The 20114-nt window shown below is 41.5% G+C and overlaps 1 protein-coding gene across 2 annotated transcripts in view; it reads left to right on the plus strand.

Annotated features, from left to right (window-relative positions):
* AFG2A (AAA ATPase AFG2A) overlaps nucleotides 1-20114 on the plus strand; it is a 305716-nt gene that overhangs the window by 63165 nt on the left and 222437 nt on the right. For both annotated transcript variants that reach the window (XM_074950826.1, XM_074950828.1), the window contains exon 11: nucleotides 2136-2345. In XM_074950826.1, the coding sequence (XP_074806927.1) occupies nucleotides 2136-2345 (210 nt within the window). The remainder of the gene's footprint in view (nucleotides 1-2135; nucleotides 2346-20114) is intronic.

Raw genomic sequence — 20114 nt, forward strand, 5'->3', positions numbered from 1 at the left:
CCCAAAATAAGAAGCAACAACACGCACAACTATGTGTAGCTGTGCAAGCCCATTTACTACTATTTAACTACTGTTTATTCATTCAGGCCTGTTTTTATGATGGAACAAAATCAAAAATGCTCTTTCACAGTATTTCTCTGAAATAGCACATTAGAAATAAGTTTTAGCACTGGCAGGTAGCAAAATTTGGGGTATGACAAGTTAGCAAAATTGGCAGGCTGCTTTGGCAGTTCGTAAACCCTAACCCCCCATTCCTGAAATACTAGATTCCTTAGAATCAGAAACAGCAATCCTCTCTTTTCTCTAAATTGATATTTCTCTTAACTTTTTTTTCCCACAGCAAAATTCCGCCATTAGCTAGTTCATCTGTACTCTTCTCAGTAGGCAATTGCTGTCAGTTGCGTGTATTTTTATGCTTCCTTACTCAACCACAGTAGTTATTGATTCAAAAAGTAGAAGCTGATTAAAATAAAAATTTAAAAATAGAACTTTTTTCAGGGCTCCTGTAACATTTTCCCTTGGATGCTCTTAGCTTGAGGGTCATGCTCTGGTGGCAGCAGATCCTCAGCTTCTTACTTCCCATTAGCATTTTAGCTCAGCTCGCTTTTTAGTGGATGCCCTGTGTGTGGATCTTCTTTGTTTTTTTTCAGACATGTATTATTTTGTCATATATTAAAATAAGACCGCCAAAGAGACATTTTTAATGGATTTGGAATTTGCTCATTTGTTCTAGGTTTGCTTATTCCTCTTAAGCACCCTGCCGATGCTTGTTCTCAGGCTACAGTGCTTTACCCAGAAGTAACATTACATTTTTAGTTTCCAGTGTTGAGATATCAGACAAATAGCACTAAGAAGGCGATGTAATTGAGCGAGATCACCTGATTACAGTAGCCTGGGAGGGAGACAGTTTTCTAGGTCAGGAATAAGGATGATATATGCTAGGTTTTTTGACTCTTTCTCTTCCCCCCCCCCCCCCCAATCACAGGCACCTCTTTCTCCACAGTCCTTGTTCTTTCTGCTTCCCCATCCTTGTGTCTACCTCCGTCAAGCACAGATGAATCTTAAGAGGGGAGTCCTGATTTTATAGTCAGTAAATCTGTTGCCTGTCTTTGAAGACTACCTATTTTAGGAGAATGTCATCTCAAAACATAAGGTCAGCTGAGTCAATTGCCTCTTATTGTGAAGGCTTGATATCTTTAATATCTAAAGGAAAGTAAAATGGATGCTGACAAAAACAAGGGGCATAATGGCAGACCACTTATTGCAAATAACAGAAAATACAAGGAATTATCTGGGGTGGGGAAAATTATCACAGTCTTCTTCACAACTATGTAAGAAAAGGTAGGGCTCATTTTACCCACCATTTTGAATAGGCTACATTATATTTAGTGGTATACATCTGTTGGGGTCTGTGCTTTTACACATTATCTTTAGCAGAGCAACTCCAACTGCAGCTACACCTTACATTTTAATCTTTAATAGGCAAATACTCATCCAGTATTTTTTTAACATACTACTTAAATCTCCAGTGCACAAGTCCAGGGTGGAATAAATATTGTTGCAAAGTGATTTAAACCATTTCAATCCTTCAAAAACTTATGCATGTTAGTAGTCCCTACTATGTGACTACTTGCACCTAGGATAAGTTTCTTTAGTGTGCTAGATGAAAATAATAACCTCTTAAATTGACACAGAATTTTCCCCTAGAAGGATACCAAAATATTTTACAAATGATACACCGGTATAAATGCCACACACACAGGAATTGAAATGATGGGAATTATCTATTGATCCTGCAGAGTTTATAGATTATGTGGGTGGTAGTATTGATACTGGGTTGTATTTTTGGATAACATCAGTTATTCATCTTTGAAATAGATGTTTAATATATGAAATTTTATTTTCCCCCCTTTCGTTATGTAAATCTGTAATTATGTAAATTCACCATTTTTCCTTTCTTCTTTATTGATAATTTATCAGATGCTGCTTGTTTAATTTAAAAGGCTTTAAAACTTAATGCATTTTTTTTAAACTTTGTGAAATAAACCTGTTGAAAAGGAGATACATGCCATAGTTCTATACAACCCTCCATTCTGTGCTAATGTGTGGATTCAGCAAAATGGTCTGTGTTGTAGGTACTGTGGTCCGACATAGGAGGACTTGAAACTGTCAAATTGAAATTGAAGCAGGCGGTGGAATGGCCCCTCAAGCATCCTGAATCCTTCATCCAAATGGGGATTCAGCCACCCAAAGGAGTATTACTTTATGGACCTCCTGGATGCTCAAAAACAATGATAGCGAAAGCTTTGGCCAATGAAAGTGGCCTCAACTTCTTGGCAGTGAAGGTAAGTCCTTTATTTTTATTTTTTCTTAATCTCAGGATAGCATATTGCTTCAGACAATACAAATGATTTGTATTTCAGACCAACTTTCTGCTGCACAGCTTCTCTCCACATTCATTACTCACGGGCTAATGCCACCACCTGTGGAATTTGGAGGCAGTCCAATGTTGTTGGTGGAGGCTCCAGGATTGGGCTCCGCTATTGGCTTCAGCTCAGGCAGCCACCAGATTTTCCTCTTCCAGAGGTGGTGGAACAAGTTGGCAGTTCGGTTTCTCCTGGCCATTTAGTTTTATTTTTTATTCATTTTTGTGCAGTGGTGACTTATAATCTTCCCGGCATTGGGTAAATAGCAGCAAGATAGTTTCAACCGCCTGGATCTGATGCTGTAGTGTCCTCTGCCAGGCCCCTCTGCTCCCACTCAGGCATGGCAGAGCTGTCCTGCAAACACCTGGCTAAATCTAAGCGGAGCTCCTTACATGAGGCAGCACTTTCCAGGCTCTGCAGAGGGTGAATGGTGCCCTCCTGTTGCCAGCCAGCCAAACTTTGCACTGCTAGGGAATGAGACTCAGAGTCAGACTGTCATGTTGGCAAACCTATCCTGCCCCAAGGAGCTGAGACTCCAGTGCAGAAAAGCCTGATCAGGAGCTTCTGAGCTTTTGTGGAGAGGGTCTAAGGATGAGGAGGAAGCTATCTGGCGGGCACAGGGCCCTCAATAGACCTAGGCTTGGGAGGAGGGGGAGCCTTGAAGGATCCAGAGTCATCTGCCCCCTGCCCTCAAGATACTGAAGTGGGTCCTCTGCTCCCCTGGGGAAGAAACAAGGCTTTTGCACAGCTCCTCATCCTCCCTTTATGAATTGGGGGGATTCTCATTGTACTCTGGGATAAGTCCTGTAAAACCCAGAGACTCTCAAAAAGGCAGAAGGAAGTATTGCCTTCAGAAGGCAGTAATTTAATATTGTTAATGAACGACTGACATGAAAATCAGAGGTGAAACCCCCTCTCCTCTGAGGGAGGGTTCGCTGGGGCTCTCTCCTAAAAAGTCTCTTGCTCAGTGCTCCGGACCATGCTCGTTGCCCCTCCTGCACCCTGCAGCATGTATGGGCATGCAAAGAAGCCTGTGCAGCCCTGCCTCAGGTTTCAGCCTAATAGAAATTGTGCCTGTCTGGGACCTCGGGACCCACTGTACCAGGGAAAGGACTCTGAAAAGTGGGAAAGGGTCTTTCTCTCCACAGCTCCGAAGGCTGTCTTCACAAGGCTTAAAGCCTTGAGCACTTCAGGGAGCCCATTACCCTGAGGTTTCTGCTGCCCACAAAGTTGCACCTCTGTGGTATTACTGTGGCATAACATCCCTGCCCTTGTTCAAAATTATCCTGATTTACTGAGTCAAACCCTGAGTGATACCAGGCTGTGCCTACAGTACTTACTTGGGTGCTACCCATCCTGGGGGAGCAGGCACTTAGCCTTTCAGGGTCGTGGGAACATCTAGCAAGCTACTTCCACAATTGAGATATGTGTCCCAGCTCTGTTGTGTGCTCCCCATGCCAAGATGAATAATGTACTACCTCCCCCCATAAACAGCCAGGGAAATAAGTACTACACATGGAAATGAAACCTCGCCCCCAACCCCCACCTCTACAGGACTTTTCCAGGACAGGATGTCAGTCAGCAGCCTACCAAGGAACTCAATAATAATAAATGATATAAAATAATCTCCCTTTTGAAGCATTATTAGATACGTGTTTTCCCATTAATGGCTCCTTTGAGGGCATCATAACATCTAGATGACAACATCTAATTAAACCAAATGTTCAACTAAAATGTTTATATAAAAGCAAAGAAATTTCATAAATTTGGGAACCTAAGGTTGGTGCAACTCCACCAGTCAAATACGTCTTCAGAAGGGGCCTTTCTTCCAAAAGACACCATAGACCAAAGCCTTAGCTATGCTTTTCAGACCAAAGATTTTTCATACATTTAGTAAGTTTGCCTTCTGTGTGGGGGGAAAAAGTGGCTCATTGTCGATAGATATGATCCTTGCTTAGAATGAGACATCTCGGGTTCTGTCTTGGTTAATCCTTTGTTGTGATTTGTGACAAGCAGTAGATTCTGACTTGGTGGCTTCCAGAATAGCATCACTGATCCTAAACAGATGTCTTGTAAATACTAACTTTCAGGTGAGGAGTTATTGGGAGAAGCATTAGATAAATTAGCTGCTGAGACTGCCCAGAAGTGTCAGCCATCACTGTCAAAGCCAGCATAGCAACCATTGGTTGCTACCAACATGAAGGGTATCCAGGAAGGGATTATTACTCTGACACAGGGGAAAAATCTAGAGCAGAAGCTTCCAAGGAAATCTAGATACATTTTCTTCCAGATCAACAAAATCTTCCTTGTAACAAAGGCAAAGAGTGTTTGTACAGGAATAGTGAGCTTGGGTATGTAAAGACTCTTCCTTCTGATCTGCCCTCTGCACCCTCTTAAGAGGCTGGTGGCAGTCATAGCAAGACACAGAGTTCACATTGTGCACCTTTACCCATGAATAGAAAACATGCCAATCAGTACCCTGTCCAGAGACACAGACCCATTCAGAAATGAACAATTGCTGGAAAGGATTCATAGCCACCAGTTCTTGGAAATCAAGAGGAGCTTTTGATCCCAGTGGAGAGAATTGCTCAACCAAAGGTCAAAACAGATACGTATCTGGCTGTAATTGTACCAAAATGGTAAGTATTTGCAAAGATTCAAAACTTCACTGTATCAGTCATTCCCGGAGGGGTCATCAGTAGCCAATTATTTCAGATGGCTAGGATTGCTGGTGCTGAGCATTGACTTCCTCCTCTGAGTGGGTTTCTCAAAATGTACCTGCGGAAGTTCCTTCTGAGGACATAGAAACATGTACTTGATGCGATGCTAAATTAGGTGGTGTTCTCAGATAACATCCAGTGCCCCTTTGTGGGCAGGTAAGTTCAAACAATATGCTGAAAGCCAACCTAACTTTCACTCTCTACTCTTGTGTACTCACTATAGAAGCAAGCATGCTTGGCAGACACATTTCCAAAATTTCATAGTACGCATCCTTTTAGTTCATTTCAACTTCTCTATCAGGGTGTGGCTAACAGAAAGGAGAGAAAAAACGGGGGGGGGGGGGGGGGGCGCAAAAATCTGCAGTCATGGACAAAGGGATCATTCCAGTTGTCCATCTACTCCAGTATCTTGTTTCTGACGGTGACCAGTACCAGTTGCACCAGTAGAAGGTGCAAGAAACCATAGTAGTGGGCAATTATGATACTCACAGAAGTCATCTCTTCCTAAGGTTGGCTTATGATTGAGGCCATAAGTGTTATATCCCTTCCAAAACCAGGAAATAACCAGAGGTCAAAGCTTCTCCTTGGAAATGGAAATAATGTTCTGGGTAGAGAAGAGTCTGCTACCTTTCGAGACAGTTTACACAAGGGATACAGGAAAGAGGGAGACGGAGAGTTGGGGTCTTCCTCCTAGTCCTGCACCAACCCAGGAGATGGCATTTTGGACATGCTAGATAGCCAAGGATCCCACATTGTGCCTGCAGAAAACCCCAGAGCTCTTGAAGCAAAAACTCCTTCATTCAAACTGGGCTGTATACTGTTCATTTCATTCTATCCAAAATGCCAAGGGTTTCAGGCCTCAATCTTGCTGTGGGCAAGATGTAAAAATCCTGCACCAGTTGGCATGGTAGGCTTCTGGGAAACTATTCACAGAAATCCCTAGAGGCACTGGGGGGGAAAAGTGTACGAGCCTCAACTGACAAAGGTTAGCTAAGTTAGTTTCTATTCCTCTGCAAAGGGATCCTTTGGTATGAAGGTGTTCCTGGGTTGGTTCACACATTACTCCTTAGTTTATAAAGCTCTTGATCTATATGGGGGGAGCATCCATTCCTGCCTGTTGTTCTACTATAATAATTAAACTCTTCTTATCCTTTCCCTCCCTATTTCTGGGATTCACTGCTCGCTACTTCCTATGAGTAATGAATAAGAGAGAAGCTGTGCAACAGAATAAGAAATTTCTTACCTGAACGTTTTTTTCCTGTTAGCAGCTTCTCTCTGATTTCAATCCACCGTGGTAGTCTGGTGAGATACCAGAATATAAATGAAAGATTTTCTCTAAAGGGAGACTTAAACATATATTGTCTTAAGGTTAATTTAATACAATATATCAAGTTGTCTTAATGTTGATAACGTTCTACACCTGTGGTCTGAGCTGAAAGATGGAGCCTAGTCCTGGAGCCTCCAGCAACAATGTTGGACCATCTCCGAATTCCAGAGGTGGGGGGCACTGGCCCAGGAGTAATGAATTCAGAGAGAAGCTGCTAACAGAAAAAATCAGGAAAGAAATTTCTCATTCCTTTATTACAGTCTGCTGTCCCTCATTGTTCCTGATCATCTTTTGTGTATATAAATATCAAGTACGTTTTTTGCCTTTTATTGTCAGAGGTTTATTTATTTATCTGAGTCTCAATAGTCCGCAATATCTCACTTTAAAAAGACTGAGTTTTGAATCAGGTGGAAAAAAATAAATCAAAGTAAAAAATTGAAATGTTTAATGGACGGTTAGCTATATTCTAGTAGAGATCAAGTGCCGTTTCTTATTTAGTGAATAATCCTAAATTATTTTTTTTTTTTTTTAAAGTTTTAAAATTCATACACAGTTAAGGTCTCTTCTCAGAACATTACAAATGAACTGCTAAGCTTATTGGATAAAGTGTACCTATTTTTACAGGAACGGTACCCCGTTTAAATGAACACATTGCTACCTCCTCTCTTACTATCTCTTCCCATCCCCCTCAGACGTTCTTGAATGGTATGGTTACACAAACTGGTTGAGGATGTTTGATTACAGGACTCTTTGCCTCCATTACCACATCTCTATAGGAGTCTTAGCACTGTCATTACTTCATCATATTTAAAAGGTTTGCAAAATAAATTGTACCTACAGTTTTCTTGCATAAGTGGGATGTTTTCACAGCCCTAGGATACTTCAGAAGGATTTTGCCATTTAATACTATGGTACTAATTAATTAATAATTAATGGTATTTAATACTGTGGTAATTGATTCATGTGAGAAGTATGGAAAATGTATGAAAGGAAATCTTTGATAACTTTCCTGAATGCCAAGGTATGTTAACATAAAGAAGTAGCAATGTGGTTCCAAGACAGGCAAAGTTTACAGTCATAACAAAAATGCTGATGAAACCAGACAAAATGCAAGAAGAGAGAACTGAACTTTAAAAACCATGTTTTTTTGAAAAATAGACCTACTTACAGTAGCCCATGTGGGCAGTGTTGGTACTGTAATCTTCTGATGACCATCTCATTGCCTCACCCTATTGTGCTCTCATCTCCTACACAGCTTCCTTCTCTGCCCATTCTTTTGATCAGATTGTAAATATAATTCTGTGCCCTGTCATCTCTCTGAGGCTGAGGCCTTTGAGTTGCATCTGTTCCTGTGAGTACCCATCCATTCATCTGATGGTAGCTAGTCCTCTGTATGTACTTTTCAGTGAAGACATTCAAAAATAAAATAATGTAAACCTTTAGAGCCTACAAGTCCACTCAGTCCTATTTCTTGTTTGTCTGAGCGATTGGCTGAACAAGTTTGTTCAATCACAAATTTAATTAACACTTTATTTTTCTAATGAGCGTCATCAGCATGGAAGCGTGCCCTCTGGAAGCCTGTAGGGCATATGAATGTTTAGCATATCTGGCATGTAAATACCTTGCGATGCCGGCTACAAAAGTCCCATGCGAACACCTGTTCTCACTTTCTGGTGACATTGTAAATAAGAAGCGGGCAGCATTATCTCCCGTAAATGTAAACAAACTTGTTTGTCTTAGCGATTGGTTGAACAAGAAGTAGGACTGCATGGACTTGTAGGCTCTAAAGTTTTGCATTAATTTGTTTGAGTGCAGTTATGTAACAAAAAAAAAAATCTACATTTGTAAGTTGCACCTTCATGATAAAGATATTGCACTACAGTACTTGTATGAGGTGAACTGAAAAATACTATTTCTTTTGTTTGTCATTTTTATAGTGCAAATATTTGTAATAAATATAAAGCGAGCAGTGTACACTTTGTATTCTGTTTTGTAACTGAAATCATCATATTTGAAAATGTAAAAAAGCATCCAAAATTTAATAAATTTCAATTGGTATTCTGTTGTTTAACAGTGCGATTAAAACTGCGATGAATGTTTTTAATCGTGCTTAATTTTTTTGAATTAATCGTGTGAGTTAACTGCGATTAATCATCAGCCCTAATAATTTTATAAGTCAGTAATGACAAAATAGCACCTAAATTTCCAGAAAACTCAGGTCATTAAAGTAACCAAGTTACAATCCAGCTCAAAAGTGAGAGACACTGAGTGTTGTAAACAGAACTAGTTATAACAGCAGTATTTTACAATTTGATAGCAAAAAGTGTGTGCGCATTAGTAGTGAGCAAATTAGCAATGCAGATGGTGCAGAATATACATCTTAGATATTATTTGTATTTAGTTAACTGATCCAACTAGGGTTAACAATTCTGGTATAAAATGGTCCTGACTCTTCTTTAAAAAAAAAAAAAAAAAAAAAAATCCTTTAAGCTCTAGCTCTTTTTTCCAATCATCCAGTGGTTACAAAAATATACACTGTACTCAGAGCTCTGACTTCATCTTGGCTTGTGCTGACTTCCTGTATCCCCCTGCAGATGCCTTTGTGCCTCTCTCTGCGTTTGACATATGCTTAAGTTTAGTTTGTCATCTGGTCAGTTACGTCAAAATATTTTCCAACTGAAATTTCCTCTGACTTTCTCCTTTGCTCTTGGCTGCAGCAGTTAAAACAGATTAATGATGTTTGGAAAGGCTGACTGCCTTGCTTTATGAAGAACTGTCATTGAAGTTCTGGAAGAAGATCGGTTATCCTTCGGACAGGATTTTCAGCAGGTCCTTCATTAGTTGCCTTTCTGAGCAGAAGTATGAAATAAGAAGGTTCAGCAGCCATGACTAGCTGAGCAAAGGGTATTTAAAAGAAAAAAAATTGCATCAAGGTCTTCTGAAAAACTGTGTCGCAGACCCATTCATTAAAAATCCCCCCCAAGATTGCAAATCTGCCTTAATTAACAAATATTGAAACTAACATACAACCTCTGTCTGAAAATTATCAAATCTTTATTTAAGGTTTTCCAAAGTAGTAGCAATTTGAAACATTTTAATTAACTCATTTGAACTCAGAGATGGAGGAAATATAGTATACTCTTTATTTAAAATTAAATAGCAGAAATAAAAGTAAAACATGCCTCCTGTTGTATTAATTTCGATGTAATATATGGGACTAATGGTGTTAACATACCCAGTCACTTTCCAACACTGAACAGTTGTAAACAAGGTTTGGGGTTTGGTATACAGAGATCTCAGCCTGCTTAATGCCATGGCAAACGCAACCATTAAAAATTATTTTAACCTTTTATTAAAGATACAGAAAAGAAGAAAACACAGTTAACATTTGAAATGTTAAATATTAAATAAGGCTTTCATTTTAACAGCATCCTGTGTTCCATTTCCCTTTAGCTGGAGAGAGTTTTTAGAAGGAAAAAAACCCTTGTTTGACAGTCTTTTCGATGGTATCAAAGATCGTAAGAACTGTCCTTTTTAGGGAAAAGAGAAGAAGTCAATTAAGATGGGCTGGGCTGGAGCTGTCGTTGCTGTTGTAAAAGTCCGATGCTGTTTCCTAGCAGACAAAAGGCAAATGCACACAAAAGGGAAGAGAAAAGAACTGCAAAGAGAGAAAACAAGGCTTCTGTCTCTGGTGTTCACTTTCACTTGCAATCTCACTGCTGGAGAGAAACAGGCACAGCACACGGTCTTACCAGCCAATCCAAGTCCTGGCAAATTTATACCAGAATCAGGCTGTTTAGGGCATTGCTTTTAGATGCCTCTTTCTGGGCGCAGGTTTACAGACTTGTTGCAAAATTACAGTCTTAGCTGGCTAAGCCAGGCTTGTATTTCACAGAAAGAAAAAGGAGAGGGACAGGAAAGAGAAGAAACAAGATGGGGAAGGAAAAGGAGACTTTGCAGGAGGGTGGGGGCTGGAGGAATGCTCACTTCCAGGTGATGTTGGGGGTTCTTCCAGAGCTAGTGAAGGTGTCGATGTCCCCTCTCTCTCTTTGGCTTGGTCTGGTCAGGACATCTCTCAGGATTAGAATGAAGCAGGTCCAGGGTCTCAGGAGACAGTGGGGATGGCAGCCATGATGGTGAAGCTTGCTCCTTCCCCTTTTTTTAGTCAGCCAGTGTAGCAGTAGCCTCCATCTTTTGGTCTGTGTTTTGCACCAAAGTCTCTTTCATTAAGAACCCCAAAAGGGAGTGCTGGGCAGAATAGCCCATTCCCTCACTATTTTGTCCAGGTTAGGCCAAATTTCTGACACACCAATTTTGGTTGATTAATTTTCTATCTCACAAAGCTCTTGTTTATCAGGCATGACCTTAATTAACACAGTACGGCCGCTTCAGTAGGCCTTTTTGTTTGGATTAATTCTTTCTTTGTCTCCCTTCTGCAATTTTTCCCATCAGCATTTATTTTTATTATAGGTTATTGCAGAGGTGGGCCGTCCTGCCGGCCCTTGAGCTCCCCGCCGGGGCAGCTAGCCCCCGCCCCTCCCCCACTGGCCTCCCTCCCCCACAGCTATGCCACCGTACGGGCAGCGATCTGGGTGGCGGGATAGTATTTTTCAGTTCACCTCATACAAGTACTGTAGTGCAATCTCTTTATCATGAAAGTGCAACTTACAAATGTAGATTTTTTTTATTTATTTATTTTTTGTTTGTTTGTTACATAACTGCACTCAAAAACAACTCAATGCGCTCTGGCCGGGCAGCGTGGCTCCAGACATGCTGCTGCTCTGAGCGGCATGGTAAGGGAGCCAGGGCTGGCGGGCAGTCAGGGGGCAGAAAGCAGGGAGCGGTTGGATACGTGTGGTAGTCCCAGGGGGCGGTTGGATGGGGCAGAGGTTCTGGGGGGTGGGGGGCAGTCAGGGGATGGGGAACAGGGGGGTTGGATAGGTGTGGGAGTCCTGGGGGGCCTGTCAGGGGGTGGGGGTGTGGATAGGAGTCGGGGCAGTCAGGGGGCGGAGGAGTTGGATGGGGGTGGGAGTCTCGGGGGGGGCTGTCTAGGGGCAGGGAGTCCCGGGATGGGGTGGTCAAAGGACAATGACCGGGGGGGTTGGATGGGTGGGAGGCTCTGAGGGGGGCAGTCAGGGGGCAGGACGTGGGAGGGGGTGGGGGCAGGCTGTTCTGGGAGGCACAGCCTTCCCTACCCGGCCCTCCATACAGTTTTGCAACCCCAATGTGGCCCTCAGGCCAAAAAGTTTGCCCGCCCCTGGGTTATTGTGACATTTTATGAGCTTTCACTCACTTTTTACAGTTGAGCTGACAATTAGGGTAAACTTTTGTAGGCCCAATTATCACAGCACACTCTTCTCACCCCGAAACTGTGAATATGTAACATCAATCTAATGGAAAATGACTGAAAATTAATTTTTTATCTTTGCTTCCATACCCTTTTGCAGTCAGCTATCAAACTCATTCTTACAGACACTTAACCACTCTAGGGAGTATACAATATGGGATTTTAAAATTAATAACTACTTAGCACTTATTGGTAGATTTCAAAGCATTGAATAAAGGTGGGTAAGTACAGGTGAGTCGCATCATACGCACATTTAACTTACGCGAATTCAACTATACACGCTCGGCAAAAAAAAAGAAAAACAACAAGATACCTGTAAATAATGCAGGCGATTCCACCCACCCTTCCACTCAATGAGCGTGAGATGGGAGATGTGAATCTGCTGTTCCCTCAGTTGGTCTCAGTTCCCGCGTGCCTCTCATAGTGTGAGTATCTCGCCGTGCTGAATGTGATTCTAGTGTTTAAAGATACGTATTTTTCGTACAACATGGCCCCTAAACGCAAGCCAACTACTTCATCTGGTGCTCAACCGAAGAAACAGCGATCTGTTCCAACGCTGGAGGAAAAACTGGCTGTGCTGGACTTATTGAGAGACGGTATGTCGATCTCCAACATGGCACATAAATATGGCCGCAACGAATCTAGTATCCGTTCCATCAAGATTTGAGAGAGAAAAATTCGTCAAGTCGTGGCATCAAGTGCTCCAATAACTGCTAAGGTGACGAGCCAGGTGCATGATAAGACTTTATTGAAGACTGAAAAGGCATTAAACTTATGACTGGAAGACATGAACCGTAAATGTGTGCCTATCGATGGCAACACGTTGCAAGAAAAGGCTCTTGGCCTCTATGCGCTGTTGAAACCTCCCACCGAAGAGGGACAGCCTCCTGATGAGAAGGAATTCAAAGCCGGCCAAGGTTGGTTCACCAGTTTTAGGAACTGCTTCAACCTCAAAAACATGTAGACTACCGGTCAAGCTGCATTCGCCAATGAAGGGGCAGCAAAAGCCTACCCCGAACAATTAAAGAAAATCATAGAAGAAAAGGGCGATCTTCCAGAAGAAGTTTTTAATGCTGACGAGACTGGGCTCTGCTGGAAAAAAAAATGCCCAACCGCACTTACATTTCGAAATCAGAAAGACAAGCCCCTGGCTTCAAAGCAGCTAAAGACCGTGTGACTATGTTGTTTTGTGGCAATGCGGCTGGGCATTTAATAAAGCCGGGCTTGCTCTACAGGGCTGCAAATCCCCGTGCCCTAAAAGGCAAGAACAAAAATCTCCTGCCTGTGTTCTGGCAATCAAATAAAAAGGCTTGGGTGACGGCAGCATTATTTCTGGATTGGTTCCACAAATGTTTCATTCTGGAAGTCAAGCGGTACCTCGAAGAGAAAGGTCTTGACTTTAAAGTGTTGCTGACCGTAGACAATGCTCCTGGCCACTCTGCTGCACTCCAGTTTGCACATAATGACATTGAAGTAGTCTTTCTCCCTGCCAATACCACCTCTCGACCAAGGCGTGATTCGCTGTTTCAAGGTCACATACACGAGGCTTACGTTCTCATGGATACGTAGCGATATGGATGCTGATCCCAATCGCAATGTGATGGAGTGTTGGAAGTCCTTCAACATTGCCGATTGCATCCATTGCCTGTTTAATATAAGTGATACAATCAAGCCTGAAATAGGCAATGCATGTTGGCGAAACCTATGGAAAGAATGTGTGAATGATTTTAAGGGTTTCCCAACCATTGACAAAGAAGTGAAACGCGTTGTTCAGGTGGCCAGGCAAGTGGGTGGTGATAGCGTCATTGACATCCTTGAGGAAGAAATTGAAGAATTAATTGAGAGCCATAGAGAAACATTGACTAACGAAGAGTTAGAGGAACTGATAAAATCGTCTACAGAAGACTAAGATGATGATGATGATGAACAGGAAGAGCCAGTAAGTTGGAATCTTCATAAATTTGCTGAAGTGTTCCAAGCAGCGAAACACTTGCATGATTTAATTTCGGAATACGATCCCTCTGTGGAATGAAGCCTCAAAATCACACGTAGTATTACAGATGATTTGAGACCGTATCAAGAAATGTTTGAGCAGCTCAAGAGACAACAGCAACAGTTGCCGATCACCATGCTTTTAAAGGAAAAACAACCAGCAGCAGATGAGCCTACGCAATCAACTTCTCGAGCTGAACCAGAGCAAACCACTTTGTCTACGACTCGCTCTCCATCACCTCCGTCTCCTGGATCAACATCGAGCCCTGACGACCCCCTGTAATTAAAAATACAGTACTGTAAAATATTTTGCATATGTACTCTTTATTACCTACTGTACACATTATACATTTATACATATTACTGTACAGGGTTGTATACACAAAACCGTGTACAGTATACTGTACTTTATGGGCAATATAAGGGATTTTCAAGGGTAATTTTGACTATACGTGATTTTCGCCTTACGCGCTGACTTTAGAACCTAACCCCGGCGTAAGATGCGACTCCACTGTATCCTTATCCCTCTTTTTCAGATTCATGCCTCATTTATAAACAAAAGTTGTATTGCTCCAGCTATACTGGTATCGTTAAAGTAGTACAATGCTCCCTAGCGTGGATGCAGTTATACTGGTGTAAAGATGCTTATACTAATATAGCCTATTCCTGTACAGGATGGGGAATAAGATGTATTGTTATAAGACACATGTATATTGGTATAACTGTATCCACGCTAGAAGTTGCACTAGTTGGATAAAAAAATCACACCCCTTACTAAAATAGTTATACCGGTACAAAGTCTGTGTGTGCAGACCAGGCCTAAGTGACTTGTATTGCAGAGAGGAGAGATTTGAAGTGAGTAATGGTTCCTATCGTGGTTTCACCTGAGGCAATCAAGAGCAGGGCAGACCGACAGCATCTCCAGTTCCTTCTCACTGCTGCATGGTCCAAGTCGGAGCTTCTGCTGACCTCTCATGTTTAGTGACATATTTTCTAAAAATTAAAAAATCAAAAAAACAAAACCTCTTCATACTTTTGCCCATAGTTAGGATTTTATTATTTTTTGTTGTACTTTTCGTAATTCCTAGCAATTTTTAAAAATTGGGATTTGGGATGCCACTTCGGCTGTTTTTTCCCAGAAAACAATCCTAAACAAGTTATTCTTGTTTGTATTCTGCTTGAATACTATCTTTTTCCCTGAAGACGTAAAGCCTTCTCCAGGAAGGCCAAGCCTCACAATTTCAGAAATACTATTCTAGGGACCTCAGTTAGGTTCCTGCATGGGGGTCTAGTGTAAATGAACTGAGTGGTTCCATTGTGCTACACATATAAACCACACTCCGTAGTTTAACACTATTCAGTGTGGCAGTTTGTGTGATTGTTCCCAGAACTACAATATAAAGATATAACTGTATTTTAGGTCAAGATGGACAGAGTTGTGTGTGGGAGAATTTGGAACAGTGTCCATCTGGCGCTGCAAGTTTTTCATTTTCCTGACTATCAAAATAATAAAGTTTAGATGTGTTAAGGAGACATTTATTACTAGTAAATTTCATATTAATGTCAAGGTAATTACCCCAACACCTTGAGGGGGTAAAATCCTCAAACAGACCATAAAATGCTGCTTTTTTTTTTTTTTTTTTTAAATACTACTGGTCTTTGTTTCAAGGATTCCCTATTCCAGATGATGTTCTTGCCTTTAAAAACTCTTTAAAGCACCCACATCATAACAGTGTGTATACAAGCATATCTCCTGTTTTAACATGCATGAAGCGGTTTTATCCTTTGTGACTTTAATCTTCCAAGATCTAATCCTGATCATGTTCCAAATGCAAGAATGTTTCATTTTTTTTAATGAAAATGATGGTAGGGTTTTGGGTTGGTGAGAACAGAATATTAATCACACAGAGCCTACATGGAAACTGTTGTCTATCCTGAGGCTGAATAAACACCACTTCATGGATATTTGAGCAGTGAACAGTGTCCCAGAATTGGCTGGATTCATGCTTTGAGGCTGGATAGCACCCTCAAAGTGTTCTGCTCATTGGAATAGCTCTGATATCACTCCTTCTCGTTCCCTGAAAACTGCTTCCTCCAAATCCTTTGCTTATGTTGAAATTCGTCAGGAAACTGGTCAGAAGGAGGATGTTCTGTTTCTTCACCTAGCATGATGTGGAAGAACATCCTTCATAGAACAGAACAGAACTATTTATAGAGTAAGTCACTAAACTCTAACAGTTGTTAACAAAAACTTGTGGTCAGTGGTCAAAGGCTGCTGTCTATTAAAAGAAATGTCATGGACACTGCCTGGCATAGGACCATGATCAGGAGACCATCAATCAATGAGATTTGTGCAAAGCTGAAATGAATAGAAGACATGCAAGAGCCTTAAGTGACAGCAGAGTTGTTGCAATATAGGCCTTGGCTACACTTGCAAGTTAGAGCGCATTTAATCAGCCCTGGGAGCCCTAACTCCTAAGGTGTCCACACTGGCAAGGCACTTAGAGTGCCTGGACTCTGCAGCTGGAGTGCCCTGGTAATCCACCTCCACGAGAAGCATAGAGCTTGCTGTGTCCTGGCTGAAATGCCCGGGTGTCAGTGTGGATGATGTATTGCATTACTGCGCTGTGATTGGCCTCTGGAAACTTCCCATAATCCCTTGAAGTCAAGTGGCCATTCTCATCATGGTTTTGAATTCGGCTGCAGGCATGCAGATATCATCTTTCAAAGCTCCGTTTCTGACAGCCGGCATGTTTATCTGCTCTGGGACAAAGCAAACCATTACTGTGGAATGCTGCTGAGGCAGGTGTGTGAGGGGGCGGGGGGCTGATGTCAGGGTTTTGCCCTGCTGCTCTCTAAACTTACAAGACTGCATGCTGACACACTCTCTTCCCCCCCAAAACACACGGTCTCTCCCCCCACAAACACACAACACACTCCCTGTCACACTCCACCCCCCTCCCCCATCCCGCCATTTGAAAAGCACGCTGCAGCCACTTGCACACTGGGATAACTACCACAATGCACTGCTCTCTGTGGCATTGCAAGAGCTGCTAATGTGGCCACGCCACTTCGCTTGCAGGTGACAGTGTAAACCCACTGCAGCGTTTTCCCTGCTGCTGTCTCCGAGGGCTGGTTTAACTTCTGGCACTCTACATCTGCAAGTGTAGCCATGCCCATAGTCGTCTTAACCATCTTTCAAGAAAAGGGTGAAAACTGTCAACAGGTGGCTTTATTGCTAATGGTCTAATGACTACTTTTTGGCAGGGAAACTGATTCCCTCCAACAACGAGGTATTAACAATCTTAGCCGACAAAAGACTCAATACTCCTTCACTTGCATTTACAAAGGGTGAGGGGCAAAGCTCTGGCTTGCATGTTAGAGCTAACCCACATCTAGTTTGTATGCCCAGCTTCTTCAAGTTCCAGTCTTTGTGGTGTGGATTTAGGAGTCTGACTTCAGAGTGTGGATAAGATGAAGTTTATGCCAGCACCTCTTCTTTTTTGTGTGTTCTTACTGCTATTCTGGATTCCCCGTCACCATGTATAGTAGCAGAGTTCCATGTTACTTGTAACAAAAACCCTGCTCATGAATTGTAATTTTGGTGCCATTGTTAAAAGATGAGTTACATGAGCTTTTTGACCAGCTTGCATGAAAATACTCTGCAAAGGATGCATAGACTTTTAATGCAGAGAGTTCCCTCCTTTGATTTTCTCTGTCAACTTGTGTTAGTTTGATAACTAGAAAAATGGGAAAAAATTGAATGTCAAAATATACTAAACAAGCACTAATTCAAAACATTTCTTCCTCTGTGGAAGAAATTTATTGCTTTGTGTTTGTCTTGATCTTTTTTTCATACTTAAACATAATCTTCAAGCACATGAAATGCTGTTGTACAGCAGAGTTCAGAGGTAGCAATTTTTGTTAACAGTCAGCGACAGGAAAAGGAATCCTCAGACAATTTGATATTGTCTATAATTTTGATGCATACTATAATGGAATCCAATAATGCCACTGATGTCAGTAGCCCTGTTGGCTTCAATGAGACTGCTGATGTGAATGAAGATTACTTCTGTGAATGAGTGTTTTGATGGACTGGGTTCACAGCTCCAAGGAAAAAATTATGGAAAAGGAGATCTATGGTTCTGGGTAGAATCTGATGAGGTTTCTCAGTGTATCGGCCTGGTTTAAACAAAAAAGCAGGCCAGAAAGAGAAAACTGCCTTTCTAGTTATTTAAGGACTTCTTGGACTCTCATTATCAGATTCCTCATCTGCAAATGATCATGATGGATAGCTGAGGCCCAGAGCAGCTGGATACTGTCTCCTTGAGCTACAAGCCTGTTCTGCATAGACTGCTGCATGCTTCTTTTTCTTGGCGTTTACAATGAATAGGGGAAGGCCTGTTTTTGTTCTGTTGCTCTTTTTCTTCTCTGGGATAGAAGAATCCTGAGCTCTTCATCAGTTACATGACTGGAAAATTATTTTTTTCATGCAGGTATTCAGCAATCTCAAATTTCCCAAATGGTTGAAATCCTGCAAAGCATCCAGGTGACATTTTAATTTTGCCTATCACAGCAATCATTTAAAGGGAGTTGAATTGGGGAAGCATTGTTTCTATTTCCTGCTGGCATGGCACATGCTACTCTCCTACCAAGATGATGTGTTAACACAGTTAGACCTCTCTGTATAACACATTAGGCCTGAGTATGCATTCATCTCAGCTTCTACTTTGTCATGAACTATTTTCAGAAATTGTACTACAAGAAACTGTTTTTAATTTGTCACATAAACAGTATATTGCTTCGGTTTTAAGGCGATCTGTACGTCTCTCCATACACATGCAGAAACTCCCACTGATCTTTTAGAATGGTACCAACTACAATGTATGTTCAGTTCAATAGATGCTATCACAAGCCTGAAAGTGAGAGTGGAGGAGGAGATTGGAAAAGTGTCACGTGTTCTATTTTATTGTAGTAAACCCATCTTCTATTGATGTATGTATTAATTCCAGACTGTTCCACTCAGAGAAAGAATGTAACAGCTGCACTATTACTGCAAATATATAAAAACATTTCTTTCAGTACAAATTAATGCGAGAAAGACTGTTGTTTAAAGCAAGCTGTTCCATACTGCTCGGCCACTGTGCCACAAGGGTAACCTGAAGGACTCATAACATCTGGGCATGAGAAGGTAGTTCAGTTTCCCTACCCATTGGCTTCTCTGTGGAGAGTTGGGGAAAATGCTATTTGTACTGGCGGAATTGTGTTGAGAACACCTGTTCACTAGAAACTGGACTGCAGCCATCAGCTCATTTCACACAGGGCAGCAAGCAGCCATCAGATGGTCGTGACTGTAAGTCGTTGTTGACATAGACCAGATTTAAATCAATGACTTATTATCAATCCCATGAAATGCTTAGTCCCATTAAGAAGTGTTATTTTTAACAATCTGGTTTACAGTAAATAGCAAGACACAGAGGCATTGAGAGTTCTTCCTTGTTGGTTTGTTTTCATAATTGTAAGTATTTGTTTAAAATACAAATGTTGCATTTGCAGTCGCAGTTCAATCCCTAGGGGCCAGGACTCCACATTACAAAAAGCACTAGCACATTTGGCAGTTTTAACAAAGAGGTAAAAGAATGAATGGGCCTGGATTCTGAACTACTTTCTCAGCATAAAAAAAAGAAGTACTTGTGGCACCTTAGAGACTAACAGATTTAGCCGTACGGAGTGGATTTTAAATTTGTTAATCTCTAAGGTGCCACAAGTACTCCTTTTCTTTTTGCGGATACAGACTAACATGGCTGCTGCTCTGAAACTTTTCTCAGCATAATGTATGATATAGTACCTCCAGGTTATATTTCAGGTGTGTGGGTGGGGCAATAGGTGACAATTTCGTCTTCCTGTTCTGGTTCAGCAAACCACTTAAGCATGTATTTAAAGTTAATCCCATGCTTAGGAGTTTTGTTGAATAGAGATAGATATTGAGCGCACACGCAAGTGCTTTTCTGCTCAATTGAGGCCCCTGCAATGCTGTCAATCAAGTACCCTTCGTGATCAGTAAACTGTACTTTAATTTTTTTTTTAAATGCTTCAATTCCTTATAAAACTGAAATGTAGGAATTATGATGCTAAGGTCAAATCTTCACTCAGCTTCTAAATGAGAATAAATGTCACTATACACCTGACCTACACACACACAGTCATCTGTGTACCCAGTAATGGGACCAATGGAGGGAAACTTAGTGTGCGGAGGAGACACTACAACCAAAGGAATAAAACTTTTGCAAGTAGTGATTTAG

Source organism: Natator depressus, chromosome 4, assembly GCF_965152275.1.
Source record: "Natator depressus isolate rNatDep1 chromosome 4, rNatDep2.hap1, whole genome shotgun sequence".
NCBI lineage: Eukaryota > Metazoa > Chordata > Testudines > Cheloniidae > Natator > Natator depressus.